General features: G+C 42.6%; 1 protein-coding gene across 3 annotated transcripts in view; it reads left to right on the top strand.

Moving 5' to 3' along the window:
• Nucleotides 1-2,645: 2,645 nt before the first annotated feature.
• Nucleotides 2,646-15,062, top strand: part of Malt1 (MALT1 paracaspase) — a 43,957-nt gene continuing 31,540 nt past the window's right edge. For all 3 annotated transcript variants that reach the window (XM_060377157.1, XM_021633572.2, XM_021633571.2), the window contains exons 1-2: nt 2,646-3,064; nt 9,266-9,432. In XM_060377157.1, the coding sequence (XP_060233140.1) occupies nt 2,838-3,064; nt 9,266-9,432 (394 nt within the window). In that variant the 5' untranslated portion in view covers nt 2,646-2,837. The remainder of the gene's footprint in view (nt 3,065-9,265; nt 9,433-15,062) is intronic.

The following is a 15,062-nucleotide window of genomic DNA, read 5'->3' as shown; positions in this document are numbered from 1 at the left end:
CCTTAAGTACTGTATATGCTGTGCCTACTTCTCCCAATCATTAAATTGATAGGTGCTATTATCTTCTACCTTTTACAGGCACAGAAACTGAAGCTCAGACAGGTTCAGTAACTCACCTAGGTGGGTATCAATAATAAGTGTCAACATTAAAATCTGAACCCACAGCTAACTTTAAAAGTCACATATGTCCCAGAAGAGAAGTGAAAATTAGGTAGTAGAGGTATGAGGATTTTATTAAGTGAGAAACAGACTAACCAGAATATATAATGTCTGTCAAAGCACCGAGTGGAGGGTAGTGGAAAAGGTGACTGTATAGATTCTAAAATAGCTAGGTAGAAAACAGTTAGGAGGTGGGTGAAGTGAAAGAGGCACTTGGAAAGTAGGGGAATGGGAAGAGAGTCATTGTGGTACGTGGCTGAACTATACTGGGTAAGCACGGGCTGAAAACAGAAAGTATAACCACAGGTAAAAGTGCAAGCATGCACGTAGGAGCCTTTCGAATAGAAGATGCTATGGAAGCAACAACTTGCACAGGTAGGTTTGGAAGGGGAGGTAAAAGTCTATTGGATTTAAATTAAAGGGCAGGAAACCAAGAGATTAGAAAATTTAGGGCTGGAGCGTGCTGCTCCAGCACATGACAGACAGGTGTTGGCTTCCACAGCAGGTCTGCAAAAAACTGCACGGGGGTGAACACCTGTAATCCCAGGTCTCAGGAAGTGAAGAGAGGGAGGAGTTTAAGACCAGACTGGACTACATGAGACTCTAAACCCCAAACACACACACATACATCTAGAAGATTTTAATGTCCATTACGCACACGTAGATAGTAGAAAATTATTTTTCCAAGGACTAAGAAAAACATAGGAACTAGAAAAGATGGGGAAAGCCTTCCAATTCAAGTTAAATGTAGAACAGGCCTTTGTACTGGTAAGGGTGAAAAGGTGAGTATCTGGTTACTAAGGTCATAAAACTAGACCCTAGCAGATCTTTCTGAACGCACATTCATACTTAGTCATTATACTCATGAACTCAGAACTTACACTGGACTAAAACAAAACAAAACAAAAAAAACTCGGGTGACTGGCTGTACTAGAATGTTGTGGAACACGTATGGAAAACACCCACCCTGCCAACAAATGTGGGAATCTGGTCATTCAAATTACTTCTGCAGAAAACCCTGCTGTCTGGAGTGATAAAAAGCTAAAGGCAAGACAAACTGGGCGGGGAAGGCTTGTATCCCCTAGCCACCTGACTAGTCACCTGTTGTTTGTTCCTGTGCCAAACAAGCCTAGTTTCCAAGGGGACAACAAGCCTTTTGCTATAAATGAGTTTAAGCGAGAGTTTGAAGTGTAGTCCTAGGTGGGCAGTGGTGGCACACTCCTTTAATCCCAGTACTTGGGAAGCAGAGGTGGGTGAAACCGAGGTAGTTTCTCTGTGAGTTCAAGGCCAGCCTGGTCTACAGACAGCCAAGGCTACAAAGAGAAACCCTGTCTCAAAAAAGAAAAGAGAGAGAGAGAGAGAGAGAGAGAGGAGAGAAAAGAAACCAAACCAATCCAAACAACAATAAAAGAGTAGGTCCTGTCTCTTCATCTAGATCACTGAGAAGGTTCTGAACCTTCCTTTTATACATAATTTTTTGGCGCTACTTCATAACTGTAATTTTGCTGCTGTTATTAACTGTAATGTAAAATCCGTGGCTTCTGATGGTCTTAGGTGATCCCTGTGAAAGCGTCGTTTGACAAACCCCCCAAGGGTTTGTGACCCATGAACTGGTGGCCTATATCTCTCAGGGGAACTGTTTGAAATATGAACACTGTGGATGGCAGTCTGATCCCAACGAGACCACACCATTACAGCTAAAATCAATTATTTCCAGGATCCAATTATTTAAGATACACCAGAAGTATTTGTGAGGGGGGGGGGGTGCTTGCTGCGTTTGCGAAGCTGAGAATGGACCCAGAGCTTTAGACACGCTAGACCAGAGTCTTCTCACCGAACTGCACCGCTGAATCCTCAGAGAAGAAACTCGGTCTTTAAACTCTCGAAAAGATTTCGGTTAATTTCCCTTATGAGTATCTAAATCTCCAGCTCCACACTTCCCTCTGGCAACACCATCCACTTGCAAAGAAAGCCTCTGCTGAGGTTGCCCAACGTGGAGAGCTGGCAGTCTCTGGGCGAACTCCGCACGTACGCAAGCCCCGGGGTCCGCTGTGAGCGGACGCGCGTGGGGGCGCCTCCGGGAAGCGCGTGCTACCCTCGCCGGTGTGAGGTAAGTATCCTCCCACGGTCCCGGGAAGCTCCTACGCCGCAGGCTTCCTAGGGGCAGCAGTCCCTCCACCGCTTCCTCCAACAGCTCTACCCACCCATCCCTTCCTGCTCCTGAAGAGGCAGGGGAGGTGTGGCCTCACGCCCCGCCCACATCCCGCCCCGCCCCAAAGGCTAATATTCCCGAGAGGCTGAGACACGCCCACATCCAGGCCCCGCCCCGCCCCCGTTCCCGCAGGTGAGACTATAGACACCAACCAGCCGGTCCCACCTTAAGCCCCGCCCCCGAACTCACCGCTCCGGCCGCCGGAGAGGCCCCGCCCACACACGCGCAGGAGGCCCCGCCCCGAGGCCCGCCCCTCGCTTGGCCTGGCGCGCCCCGCGGCTTCAGCGGGGAACCTGTCTCGCGGGCCGGGAGCGGAGCGTCTTCCTGTGAGGGCCTCGCTGCGCGGCCGACTTCTCCTTCCGCTCCTGCGACTCCGGGACGGCGAGAGGCCGGCGGAGGGTGGGCGGGCGCCAAGGCCCGAGGTGCCCGGCGGGAGCTGGGCAGTCGGGGGGCCACCGACGTAGCCATGTCGCTGTGGGGACAGCCGCTGCAGGCCTCGCCGCCCTCGGCTGTGCAGCAGCCCCCGGCCGCGCCCTCGGGGCCTCCGAGCGCCCCTCCAGCCGGCGCCACCCTCAACCGCCTGCCGGAGCCGCTGCTGCGGAGGCTCAGCGAGAGCTTGGACCGCGCTCCCGAGGGCCGGGGCTGGCGGCAGCTGGCCGAGCTGGCGGGCAGTCGGGGGCGCCTCAGGCTCAGGTGAGCGGGGACCCGGGGCTCGGGACCCTCGGGCGGGCGGAGGGATGTGCTCCGGAGCAGGTGTAAGGAAGGGACTGGCCCGGTGGCCGCTTCACACCTTCCCGACCCTCCGCCCCCGAAGCTGCAAAGCGGTCTCTGCACGGTTGACACGGGTTACATCAATCCAGTGGGTTTTAAAGCAAAAGAGAGGAAAGTGGACACAGCCCCCGGTACCCAAAGGGCTCTGTGGAGTAGAGGGGTGAAGCGTGCAGGGATCTGAAGGTGAGGTAGAGAGGCGCGGGCGAGGTAAGAGGCTGGATCTAAGTTCACCATCGTCTTCAGTCCCACGGGTTTACCAGACTTCACCGCGAACATTAGACTCCAATGAATTGAACTACTTTTCCCGCTGAGAAAAGGGACCGCTGACGTGCCTTGGCACCACAGTCGGCGATTCTTAAAATTTTGAGTCTCAAGACTTCCACGCTCCTGAGAATTATTGAAGACGACAAGTAGCTTTGGTTGGGGGTTCTATTTATTTTGCAGGTGTGTACGGATGTTCTACTATTTGAAAGTAAAACTAATAACTCTCAAAATATTTATCTTAAAAGTAATTCTTACACGGTAGTAGAAATGATGTCGGGGTTTTTCTTCAGAAGAACAAATTGATTAACGTTTTTAAAATCTGTTCCTTTGGGTTTGTTTGGTTGTTTGGTTTGGTTTTTATTTAAAAAAAAAAAAAAAACTGCTGTGTAGTTTAACCCGTCCTCAGATTTCTCTGTCCTGTTTTAGTCTCTAATGCTGGGGTTTCAAGCTAGCACCATCATGTTCTGAAGTCTTTGTTGTTCTTGTTGTTCTTGGTTTTGAAACAAGATCTCACTGTAGCCTGAAGTGGCCTGGAACACCATTGTCAATCAGTCTGGTCTGGATCTTGCAGCAATCTTCCTGCCTCAAACTGGGGAATGCCTTGAACATCTTTATAATGCTTTAGTTTAACTGCAGACCTATATTCCTTTCTATATTTGATTGATTCTACTGCAGTATCATAAGTATCATAACTCTAGAAACTTTTTCTTTAAAAAAAAAAATAGAAAATAGAGTCTTAGTACTGTTATGAAAAAAAAATGCTTTAGCCTTGTGAGCCACCTGAACATGGTCTTAGAAATTGTACTGGACGTTCCCAAATGGAACTTTGAAATACAGCTTTAATACCCTTGTTAAGAATTCAGCCTGTCTTTCAACTCCTCCAGTTGCTTGTCAAACAGCTAAACTTTGACCTTTACTGTAATCATTTGTATACATCTGCATAAGCTTAGGAACAGAAGTCATGTCTTATTTTGTGCTAAACATAGAACTTAGACAACTCCTTAAGTTGAGAGAGGAGTCCTTCATTTAAAATTGTATTTATTGAGTGCTTCTTATTTGCTGCTATTTTCTAATAGCCTGTTATTTGGGAACATTCACAGTAACATGGAATTGTTAGGTTGGGTGTGAATAGTATCATTTATTGAGCACATTGTATATACCACTGTACTGTTTACAAGCATTATCCACTTTAACCTTCCAAACCCTGAGCATCAGAGTTTAGGATTGAGGCAAAGAGTAATGTCAGTATGGGATTATTGCTCAAGTGGAAGAGGCCCATGTTGCCTGATTTAAACAAACAAACAAGCAAACAGAAAAATGGCAAACTAGGCAGGTTTGGTTGCACATACCTATAATCCTAGCACTTGGGAGTTAGAGGCAGGAGGATCAACGAGTTCAAGACCAGCATCAGGTACATGGCACCCTGTTTCATAGAAAAAGTAAGACAAACAATGAACTAGCTGAACAGGCAGAGGATGTGTGTTCTGGTCTGTTCTGAGCTTTAGCATATATATAGAAGATCCAGCATATCATTCAAGCTTTGCAAATTTCTCAACTTCTAGATTTACATAATACAAGAAATTGTTGCCTTTGAGGGCAGATCTGCAGAATATTGTGGTGTTAACTGTGAATCTAGTTAAGGAAGACTCTAGGCTTCCTAGAGAGAGCCTAGATGGTGATGAAGAAAGACAGAAAACTCACTATACCAAGCCCTGCCTAAAAGAAGCATTGCTACTGGACTATAAAAGGAGTGGGCACTTAATGTTGGGCATTAAGTTTTCTTTCCCAAGCCTTCAGTAAAACTTCGCTAAGTGAACTGCAGAATGGTATTAACCATTGTTTGGGGGAAAATTAGGAAAAAGTTGAAGTCACTTTATAAGGGCTTTAGGATATACATAGAAGATCCAACATATAATTCAAGCTTTGTAGTGTAGCGAGAAGGCCAGTTACTTATTTTTCATTTTAGAATTCAGTGTAGAGAATTCTGATAAGAGTCAGGTAAGTTTCATGAGTCTTCCAAGATGATGGTTAGATAGTTCCATGTAGGTTAATTGGGGGTGGGGGAGGGCTGGAGAATCTGGAAGTATAAATTCATACAGATTGAGATCAGAAGAATTGATTGCCATTAAAAGTATGGAAAGCCCGGCATGGTGGTGCACACTGACCCCAGCGCTCAGGAAGCAGAGGCAGATCAGTGTTAGTTTGGGGCCAGCCAGTGATACATAGTAAGGTGCTTTCTCAAATACAGTAACAGAAGTTAGCACTGAAAACGTAGGTCTCTGCTAGTATATGAACCAAATGGATAGGCAGGGTCAGCTGGTGATTCTTACTATGTTTTAGATTTTTTTTTTTTTTTTTTTTTTTTTTTTTTTTTTTTTACAGTTCAAATGGCTTTATACCAATGGAAGAAGAGCATCTGATGATAAATGGTCATAAAGGCATTTTCCTCTGATTGCAGTGTGAGAGTCTGGTCCAGGATGTAGAACAACTCATGGGAGAATGTGAAGTGCTTTCCTTAGTCATTGAATTCACTGTCCTAATCTCAAAATTTTGCCTTTTCTATTTATTTATTTTTGTTGTTGGTTTGGTTTGGCTTGAGATGAGGTCTTACTACATAGACCAGGCTGACCTCAAATTTGTCAAGATCCTCCTGCCTCTGCTTTCTGAGTGCCACCATGCTCAAATTTGTCACATTTCCCCCCTCACTCTTTACATAAGAATTTAATTATAGAAATCACAGGAAAATCCATTGAGCACTGTCTCCAGAGATTAGGAATATTGTAAACGTTTTCGGGTGGTTATTGATGATTCAGATCTAATCTTTGCATGTAGTCTAGTTTGCTATAACCACAGACCCTGATTTTGTTCGAACTGATCTAGCATCAGGCACTTTAAGACAGGATCTCTGTAGCCCTGGCTAACCTGGAACATGCTTTGTAGACCCAGCTAGCCTTGAACACAAAGAGATCTTCCTCTGCCCCTCAGGTGCAGGGATTAAAGGTGTGCACCACTATGCTTTGCTAAAATAGGATGCCTTTTGCTGCCAGTTTAGTCAGATTCATATGTGTGCCAACATATGTTACGTGGTGATGAGTGGGACAGCTGAAATACAAGGGTTGGCAGAACTTTCAGAACACTTTAAAATACCTAAATCGTCTAAGCAGAGTGCTGGAGAGTGGGCCTGTAAAACACGAACCAAAGGGGAAAACATCTGTTGTTGCTTGTCCGCAGTGTAGATGTTCTTTAGCTGAAAAAAATCCTACCCTCAAGCAGATTATGATAAAAACAAAAACATGTATTGAAAAGATTAATGAAAGTATCCCTCATTATCTGCCTCACCATTCTGAATTTTGAAGTATGCTAGAACTCACATTTTTATCTCTAAGTGCTTTTCTACCTACTTTCTACCTTCACTCATGGTTTTGAACACATTCAGGCTGACTGCAACCATTATATCTCCTTTCCCCAAATGTGTGTATGTAGGTAGTTATTACCATCTCTTAACTGACTAATAGGTAGTCTCCTTAAACCCTTTCCCTTCAGTTTTCTGTATCTAAGTAAGTGACTACTAGATCTCTTCAGTTGTTCAGACTAGAAAATCCAGTCAATCCTGATTTTACTTGTATACACATTATTTTTGTCAGTAATTCCTGATTGCTATATGTCCAGTATATATTTAGAATCTGGCATTCACGGCCACACTAGGTTAACCCTACATATTTCACCCAATTTCTTTCAATAGTTGCTTGATTTCTTGCTCCTTTACTTACCATTCCAACCTGTTCTAAACAGTAAGAATGTTTCTTTTAAATAGTAATGAGCAAGTTGGGGCTATAGCTCAATTGGTAGAATGTTTGCCTAGAGTGTATGGGTTCCATCCTGTACCACATAAACCAGATATGGCGGCAAATGCCTGTATTTTTGGGGAATTAGAGGTGGGAAAATTAGAAGTTAAACATCCTCTGCATAGGGTCTGTGAGGCAAACCCTGTCTGGAAGAAAGATAAATGAGGTGTGGTAAGTGCAATCTGTAATGCTAGCACTAGGGAGGCTGGGGCAGAAAACCTTTTAAGCCTGAGGCCGCCCTGGACCTAAAACAATAAAATAAAAACCTTAAGTCGGGTTTGTTCCACTGCTTAAAACCCTCCAGTTGCCTTTCTATTTTGAAGTGGAAAAAAAGAAATCTCTGGAGCTAGAGTTACAGGTGGCTGTGAGCCATGTGATGTGGGTGCTAGGAACTGAACGCAGATCTCTAGATCAGTGAGTGCTCTTTACCACTGAGCCATTTCTCTAGCACCTGAAAATAATTTTTAAATTCCAAGTTGAGCTGCTTCAATGATAAATCAAGATTATATAAACCACATCAAAGCACACTCTTACAAGAAATAACTTAAAAAGGAAATATAAAAGTTGGGTTTGCATACATGTCTCCATAGACAAAAGCCAGTGAGTGCCCATGCAGAAAATCAGTAAAACAAAAAGATACACAAAATCTTATCTTATCTTTATACCTTGGTTTGGAACAGAGATATTTAACTTTAATTTGATCTTTGTTCTTTGTTAGGAAGGAAAACTCTGGCTATTAAGCTTTTCTCTATATTAGTAAAAACATCAATGAAGACAGTGCTTGGTTATATCTGTTGAGGTGGCTTCTTAAATTCATATCTCAGGGCCTGGTAAACTTCTGAATCCTATTTTGTATACTGTACTCGTGTATTTATGAATCTCACATTCAGGTGAAAACTTAGTAACTTGTTTCTAATATATGATCTTTGACAGGGGCTTCTTAGGTCTTCTGCAGTTGCTGACTTCATAACATCGAGTATCCTATCCAGTGTCATTTTTGAGACATTAGCTTCTCTGCTATCAATACTTCTCCCACTGTCTATATCTGTTCATGATCTATGGTATTTTGACCTCATATGAGGGGCATATTCCTTTCAGATGACAGCAGCTTCTAGTCTATTAGTTAGTCCCTCCATTTTTGGTCATATTCTTCCACTTTTAAAGAGTTAAGGGAACTGTAATTCTGTTACCTGGACATATATCATGCTTAAGATTCAGCTGGAAATGTATCAGAAATGCTCTATAAAATAATCAAGGGAGGTTGAATCCAATAGTGATTATTACCTATAGTATTTCCAACCTGTTAACTATAGAGTCTGTGATATACAAATAAAAATATTTTCTTTGTTTAAAAAAAAATGACTGCACAGGGATGGTGTACACATGTAACCCCAGAACTTGGGAGGAAGAGACAGATGGATCTCTGAGATCCAGGCCAGCTTGGTCTACAGAGGGAGTTCTTAGGACAGTCCTGGCTCCGCTGAGAAATGCTGTCACAAAACAAACAAACAAAAAACAAGAAGAGGGGGAAAAGGGCGGGAGAGGAGGAAGGAGAAGGATAAGAAGGATAGAGGGAGGAGGAGGCCTGGTGTAGTGCCTTAGCACTCAGCACTTTGGAAGCAAAGAGAGGTAGCTCTCAGAATTCAGGGTCAACTTGGTCTATATATGGAGTTCCAGGCCAGCCAGAGCTAAATAGTAAGATCCTATCTCAGAAATAAATAGAAAGGAAGGAAGGAAGAGTAAAGCAATTTTCATTTATTTCCTCACTTTCAATTTAAGGATAAAAGTTTGATTAGCATCAAAACTAGATTTTTCTCACATCCTTCAGACTTAATTATAGGAGCTATAAGTGGGTAGAGGCTAGAGAAGAGAAAAGAATGCTGGAGGAGAAACGGGGGAGGGAAGAGCCCTGGTTTTCATAATGTAATTAGTTTCCTACCACCCAAGGTTTTCTCTATACAGCAACTGCAGTCATCCATATTAGACATATCATGAGTTAAATCTGTTGTTTCAGTTGCTTGGACCTGGAACAGTGTTCTCTTAAAGTATTGGAGCCAGAGGGAAGCCCAAGTTTGTGTCTACTGAAACTAATGGGTGAAAAAGGATGTACAGTCACAGAACTGAGTGACTTCCTACAGGCTTTGGAACACACTGAGGTTCTTCCACTTCTCAACCCCCCAGGTACGTCCCCCCACCCCCTGCCTTCAGGAATATTCTTCAGAAATTCATGCCATCAAATTTAAACAAAAATACTTTTTTTTTTTTTGGCCAAATAAATTGTGTTTAGTATTTGTGGAAAATAAAAATGAATAGAAGAGCCTTGGTCCTCTACTGAAGCCCGTGGTAGCTCAGTAACCAATTGGTTTTCCCTAGTAAGGGGAACAGGAACTATTTCTGACATGAACTCAATGGCAGGCTCTTCGACCTCCCCACCCCCCTCAAGGGAGGAGCAGTCCTGCTAGGCTCAGAGGAGGACTTTGCAGTCAGTCCTGAAGATACCTGATAAAACAGGGTCAGATGAAAGGAGAAAAGGTCCTCCCCAATCAGTGGACTTGGAAAGGGGCAGAGAGGGAGGGAGGGTGGGTTTGGAAGGGAATAAGGGAGCGGGATACAGCTAGGATATAGAGTTAATAAAATGTAACTAATAATAAAAAATAAATAAAAATAAATAAATAAAGAGTCTTGATCCCCTTCCCCACATGTTGAGACCAAAGAAGACATCAAAAGTTTTGAATTGTAGTTCAAGAAGCAAGCTATATAAAACATTTTTAAGTAATTATTTTAAAAATTTGAATGTAACCCATATATTTGATATTAGAGAATTATGCTATAATATTTTAGTTCTGTAGAAGACTCCTGTATTCTAGGAAAGTATGTGCTAAAGTATTTACATGTAAGGTTTCTGTAATATACACTAAAATAGTGTAACCCAGAACACAGTGTACATTTTTTTAATTTTATTTTCATTTTTATGTGGATTGATATTTTGCCTGTATGTATATCTGTGTGAGGGTGGCAGAGCTTGGAATTACAAACAGTTGTGAGCTGCCATGTGGGTGCTGGGAATTGAACCCAGGTCCTCTCGAAGAGAAGCAGTCAGTGCTGTTAACCGCTGAGCCATCTCATGTATGTTTATATAAGGATGAGATAAAGTAAGTAGGTCAGATGTTCACTGTTTTTGCCATTGTGATACTTTTGAAATGTTAGCTATATGAATTTTTCTTACTACCCCCGTATGGCTTTTCATAAAATTACATTAAGATTAGGAAACACGGGGCTAGAAAGATAGTAGCTCATCAGTTAAGAGCACTTGCTGTTCTTACATAGAACCCGAGCATGGTTCCCTGCATCCACATCAGGCAGTGCACAACTGCCTGTAACTTCAGCTCCAGGGGATCCAATGTTTTCTTCTGACCTTTCACATTACCTACACTCTTCTGCATAGACATGGAAACACAAGTTAAAATACAAAATTAAAAACAAAGCAAATGGGAAACAGGCTGGAGAGATGAGCACTTAGAACACTAGAAGACAGGCTGTCCTCCATATGGCTGCAGGTGGAGTTGGTCAGCAACAGGGACATCTGAAAGGGAGCCCATGTCGTTAGGATTGCTTGATTGGGCAAGGCATGGTAGTCCAAGATTGTATTCCTGGTTCTCTAGAGTCTGAAAGGAAGATCGAGAGTTCAGGGCCAGCCTGCGCAACGTAGTGAGACCCTGTTTCAGATAAACAAACACTGCCTGGTGGCAGCAGGAGTACAAGCCTCCCTCTCACAGGAGCCGTGTGTCCCCTCAGGAGCGAAGAATCCAGCAAGCCTGGAAGGGCTATGAACTGTGGACTGGATGCTATCTGTTTTACATCATTTGGTATATTAATGTTTCTTTATATAACCAAATTGCTTATGATTTTTTTAAAATTATGTATGTATATTATTATGTATATGTGAACACACCTACATAAGTCTGTATTCACCAAGTGTATGCAGGTGCTCTTAGAGGCGGTAGGGCTTAGGACCCCTAGAACTGGAGTTATACGTAGTTATAAACTACCTGATGGCGAATCCTGGGAACTCCACCTGCATCCTGTGTGAGAACACTAAACAATCTTAACCGCTGAGCCTATGATATATTTTTAATATGAGAAATTAGGAACAGAAGATAGAGTGGTACATTGTCAATTATACCTATCAGAAACCCAAACTCAAATTGATGTCTTAAAGGTGCTATGTCTTCTACCCGAAACACCCAGAAGTATGTAAAACTTCCTAAGAGCTGATGAAGAGCTGTAAATTTAATATTTTTCCTCTTCCTTCTTGACATTGACTTCCTTCTAAAACCGACACTCAGCTAGCCCAGGATGTCTGCTGAGTGTTTATAGGCTCATTTATCTTTGTCCCAGAATTCTAAGCAAAAAGCAGGTTTATTCTAGTTAACTAGTTTTGTTCACTTGCTTGTCCCTAATACTGTTACTGTAGCCAAGGACATGGAATGTGTTGATATGCCTGGCTTAAAGCCAAGAATGGAGTTAGGCTGAGTCAGCTTTCCAGGAACCACATAGCTCACCAAGCAAAAATAGACTTGATGGATAAGAAAAAGAGCCAACACACCCTGGAGATGTAACTAGACTGTTGACTAACAAATAGAAAGGGTCCTAAATTATGAGGGAGGAAACATGGGCTCCCAGCCATTCTCTCTGCTTTACCATATACCTTTTTGTGCCTTACTTGGAGGTGAACTGTACTGAATGCTTGGCGTCCTCAACTAGAGCCTATTGGCTAGGAACAGTGAACTGCTAATGCAGATGCCTCATGCAGCAGTTGTCTGTCTCCTAACGTCTCACTACTCCTTTAGTGAGTATCCTGAAGGAGCAGTCACAATTCAGTGTAACTCAGTGCCTCAAGTAACAGATACCCAGAAGTTGTAAGGACTGAGCTCCACCAGCCTAATGCACTACACCGTTTACTAAGTTCTCATAGTTAAAGGACACCAAAGCCTCTGAAAACTTGAGCCTTTCTGGGAGGTAAATGTAATGTTTGTGTTTTATTCTTTATTTCAGTATGTAATCACACTGACTGTAGTTGCATGATCTATATAGTGAGTGGGGTATCCTCTGCCTCACAGAGCTACAGGAGTCATATGGAATGGTAACTCACACCTGTAATCCCAGCACTCAGGAAGCTGAAGTAAGAGGATCACCATGAGTTAACCTGGGCTGCATAGTGAGCCCTGCCAAGCTTTTGCTACAGAGAAATACTCTTTCTCAAACAAACAAAAAAAATATAGAAAATATTTTTTATGTTTTAATAACAAATTTGAAAAAAAGACTGTCAGGAAAAATGTGAGCTCTGACAAAAATCAATTTAATTTGTGACTTTGCTCAGAATTATTCATTGAACACTTTATAGTCTATTACCTTTAGTCTGAGGCATTAAGTATATGAATTCAGAGATGAAAAGGGCAATTAGTTCTGCCTATTAAAAGGTCTTTGTTCAGTAGGGCAGACAAATATCAAACCTAGAACAACTATGAAAAGCAATTATAAGCCAGGCATAATGAAGCACACTTTTAATCCCAGAATTTAGGAGGCAAAGGCAGGCAGATCTCTGAGTTTGAAGCCAGCCTGATCTGCATAGTGAGTTCCAGGATAACCAGAGCTACACAGTGAGACCCTGTCTCCAGTTTTTTTCATTTTAGTACACTGGATTCTTAAAATCTTAGTGAAGATGCAGAGTGTGCTACTGTTTTCTCTGTATTGTGCTTATGCCATTTAACAGGAAGCATTAGTTTTTATTCCACAGAAAGCCATGTGTTTTTCTCTGATAGTCCTTGTACAGAGGTATGGTTGGGACAAGACATGTTCTGTAGAAGATGATATGAGCATCTTACCAGACCTTTCAGGTCCAAATGCAAGAAGGGAAAGCTAGATTCATTTTGACTTAAGGAAGAACTTTAGTCTGGTGTTGCCGTATTCTGTTTTAATGTTATGGAAATGTAGCCAGAGATAGCTCTTAAGAGCTAACTATAGCATAGAGGTCCCTGTCTTTTGAGAAGCTAACTTAGATTCCTTATTTGTTCTGAAAGCTAAAAGTAGCTGAGGCAAAGCTGGGAGCCACTTCTAGTGGCCGCTAGCATGAAGTTGAAGATAAATGCAAACTCATCCTGAAACTGGGCCTAGTACAGTTTCTGAGAAACCCCTAGGAATGAGCTGTTCCTCCTGCTAGCTCTCTCATTGGGCTTTTCCACAGCACATGGGTATACAACTTTGCTCTAGATCTATCTTCCTTGAATTATTTGTCAAACTGCTTCTGGTTTACATGTGCCTGGTGTTTGTCATAGGTGCATACACCTGCAAACACAAATGTGCAGGCACCATACACACGTGCCATATTTATATACATACATAAAAATAATATCATTTTAAACAGATTTTTCTTTAACATTTTTCATACAATGTATTTTGACCATATTTTCCCCTCTCCCAACTCTACCTGGATCCTCCTTATCTTCCTACTCACCCAACTTTAGGTTTTCTCTCTTCAACAACAAAACAAAAAGCAAAATTCAAACAACAAATAAGAGAAAAAATACCAAAGTGAAAAAAAAACAAAACAAAAATCCTCCTTTCCCCCCAAAAAAACCTAGCCAACTACTCCTGGACATGGGTTCTGCTCTGGGCTGTGGTTGATATACCTAGTGACATTGTAGAATACTGAATTTCCCTTTGCCAGCAGTCATCAATTACAAATAACTTCTTGGTTAGGGGTGGGACTTTGTGCAGATCTTGCACATGCTGTCACAGTGTCTTTGAGTTCATATGTGTACAATCCTTCTGTAACTGGAAAACACTGTTTCCTTGGAGCCATTTACCATCTCTGGCTCTTACAGTCTTTCTACCTCCTCTTTTGCATAGATCCTTGGATCTTGAGGGGAAGGGCTTCATGAAGATACCTCAATTAAGACTGAGTACTCAATACAGAATCCCACAACCAAACATTAGGGGGAGCTTGGGGAGTCTTGCAGAGGATGAGAAGGAGCCAGGGGTTTCAGGGACACCACAAGAACATGACCAGCAGAATCAACTGACCAAGACTTAAAGGGACTCACAGAGATCAGGGAGCCTCTAGGGGGGTTCTGACATAGGTCCTCTGCATATATGCTATAGCTGAGTAGCTTGGTGTTTTTGTGGAACTCCTAATAGTGAGAACGGTAGCTGCCTCTGACTCTTTTCCTGCTTATAGGACCCTTTTCTTCCTGTTGGGTTGCCTTGTCCAGCTTTGATGTGATAGTATGTGCCTAGTCTTATTATAGCTTGTTATGCTGTGTTTGGTTGATGTTCCTGGAAGGCCTGCTCTTTTCTGAAGGAGGTGGGAGCTGGGATATGGGGAATGAGAGAATAGGGACTAGAGGGAAGGAGGAAGGGAGGGGAAACTGCAGTAAGGATGTAATATATGAGGGAAAAAAAAAAAAGACTTGAGTGCTCCAAAGCCTTACACTCTGCACATTGTACACTTGTGAGTCTCTGTGGACTGCAAGAAACAGCTTCTCTGATGAGGGTTGAGCGATATTCTATGCTCTATGGATATAGCAATATGTCATTAGGGGTCATTTTATTGCTATGGGTTTGTTTTGGGGGGTTTTGTTTTGTTCTTTCAGAATAATAGTAGTAGGGCTCCCTTTTGGCCCATGACTTTTCTAGTCTCGGGTTCTTTGTCATTTTAGCAGTGTCAGTAATGGGTTCCATCTCATAGAATGGGCCTTAAATCCAAGCAAAAGTGCTTACTTACTCCCATGACATTTGTGCCACTGTTATAC

The sequence above is a fragment of the Meriones unguiculatus genome, chromosome 2, assembly GCF_030254825.1.
Source record: "Meriones unguiculatus strain TT.TT164.6M chromosome 2, Bangor_MerUng_6.1, whole genome shotgun sequence".
Classification (NCBI taxonomy): domain Eukaryota; kingdom Metazoa; phylum Chordata; class Mammalia; order Rodentia; family Muridae; genus Meriones; species Meriones unguiculatus.
Note: the sequence above shows the minus strand (reverse complement) of the source record. Positions and strands in the feature narration are given on the sequence as shown.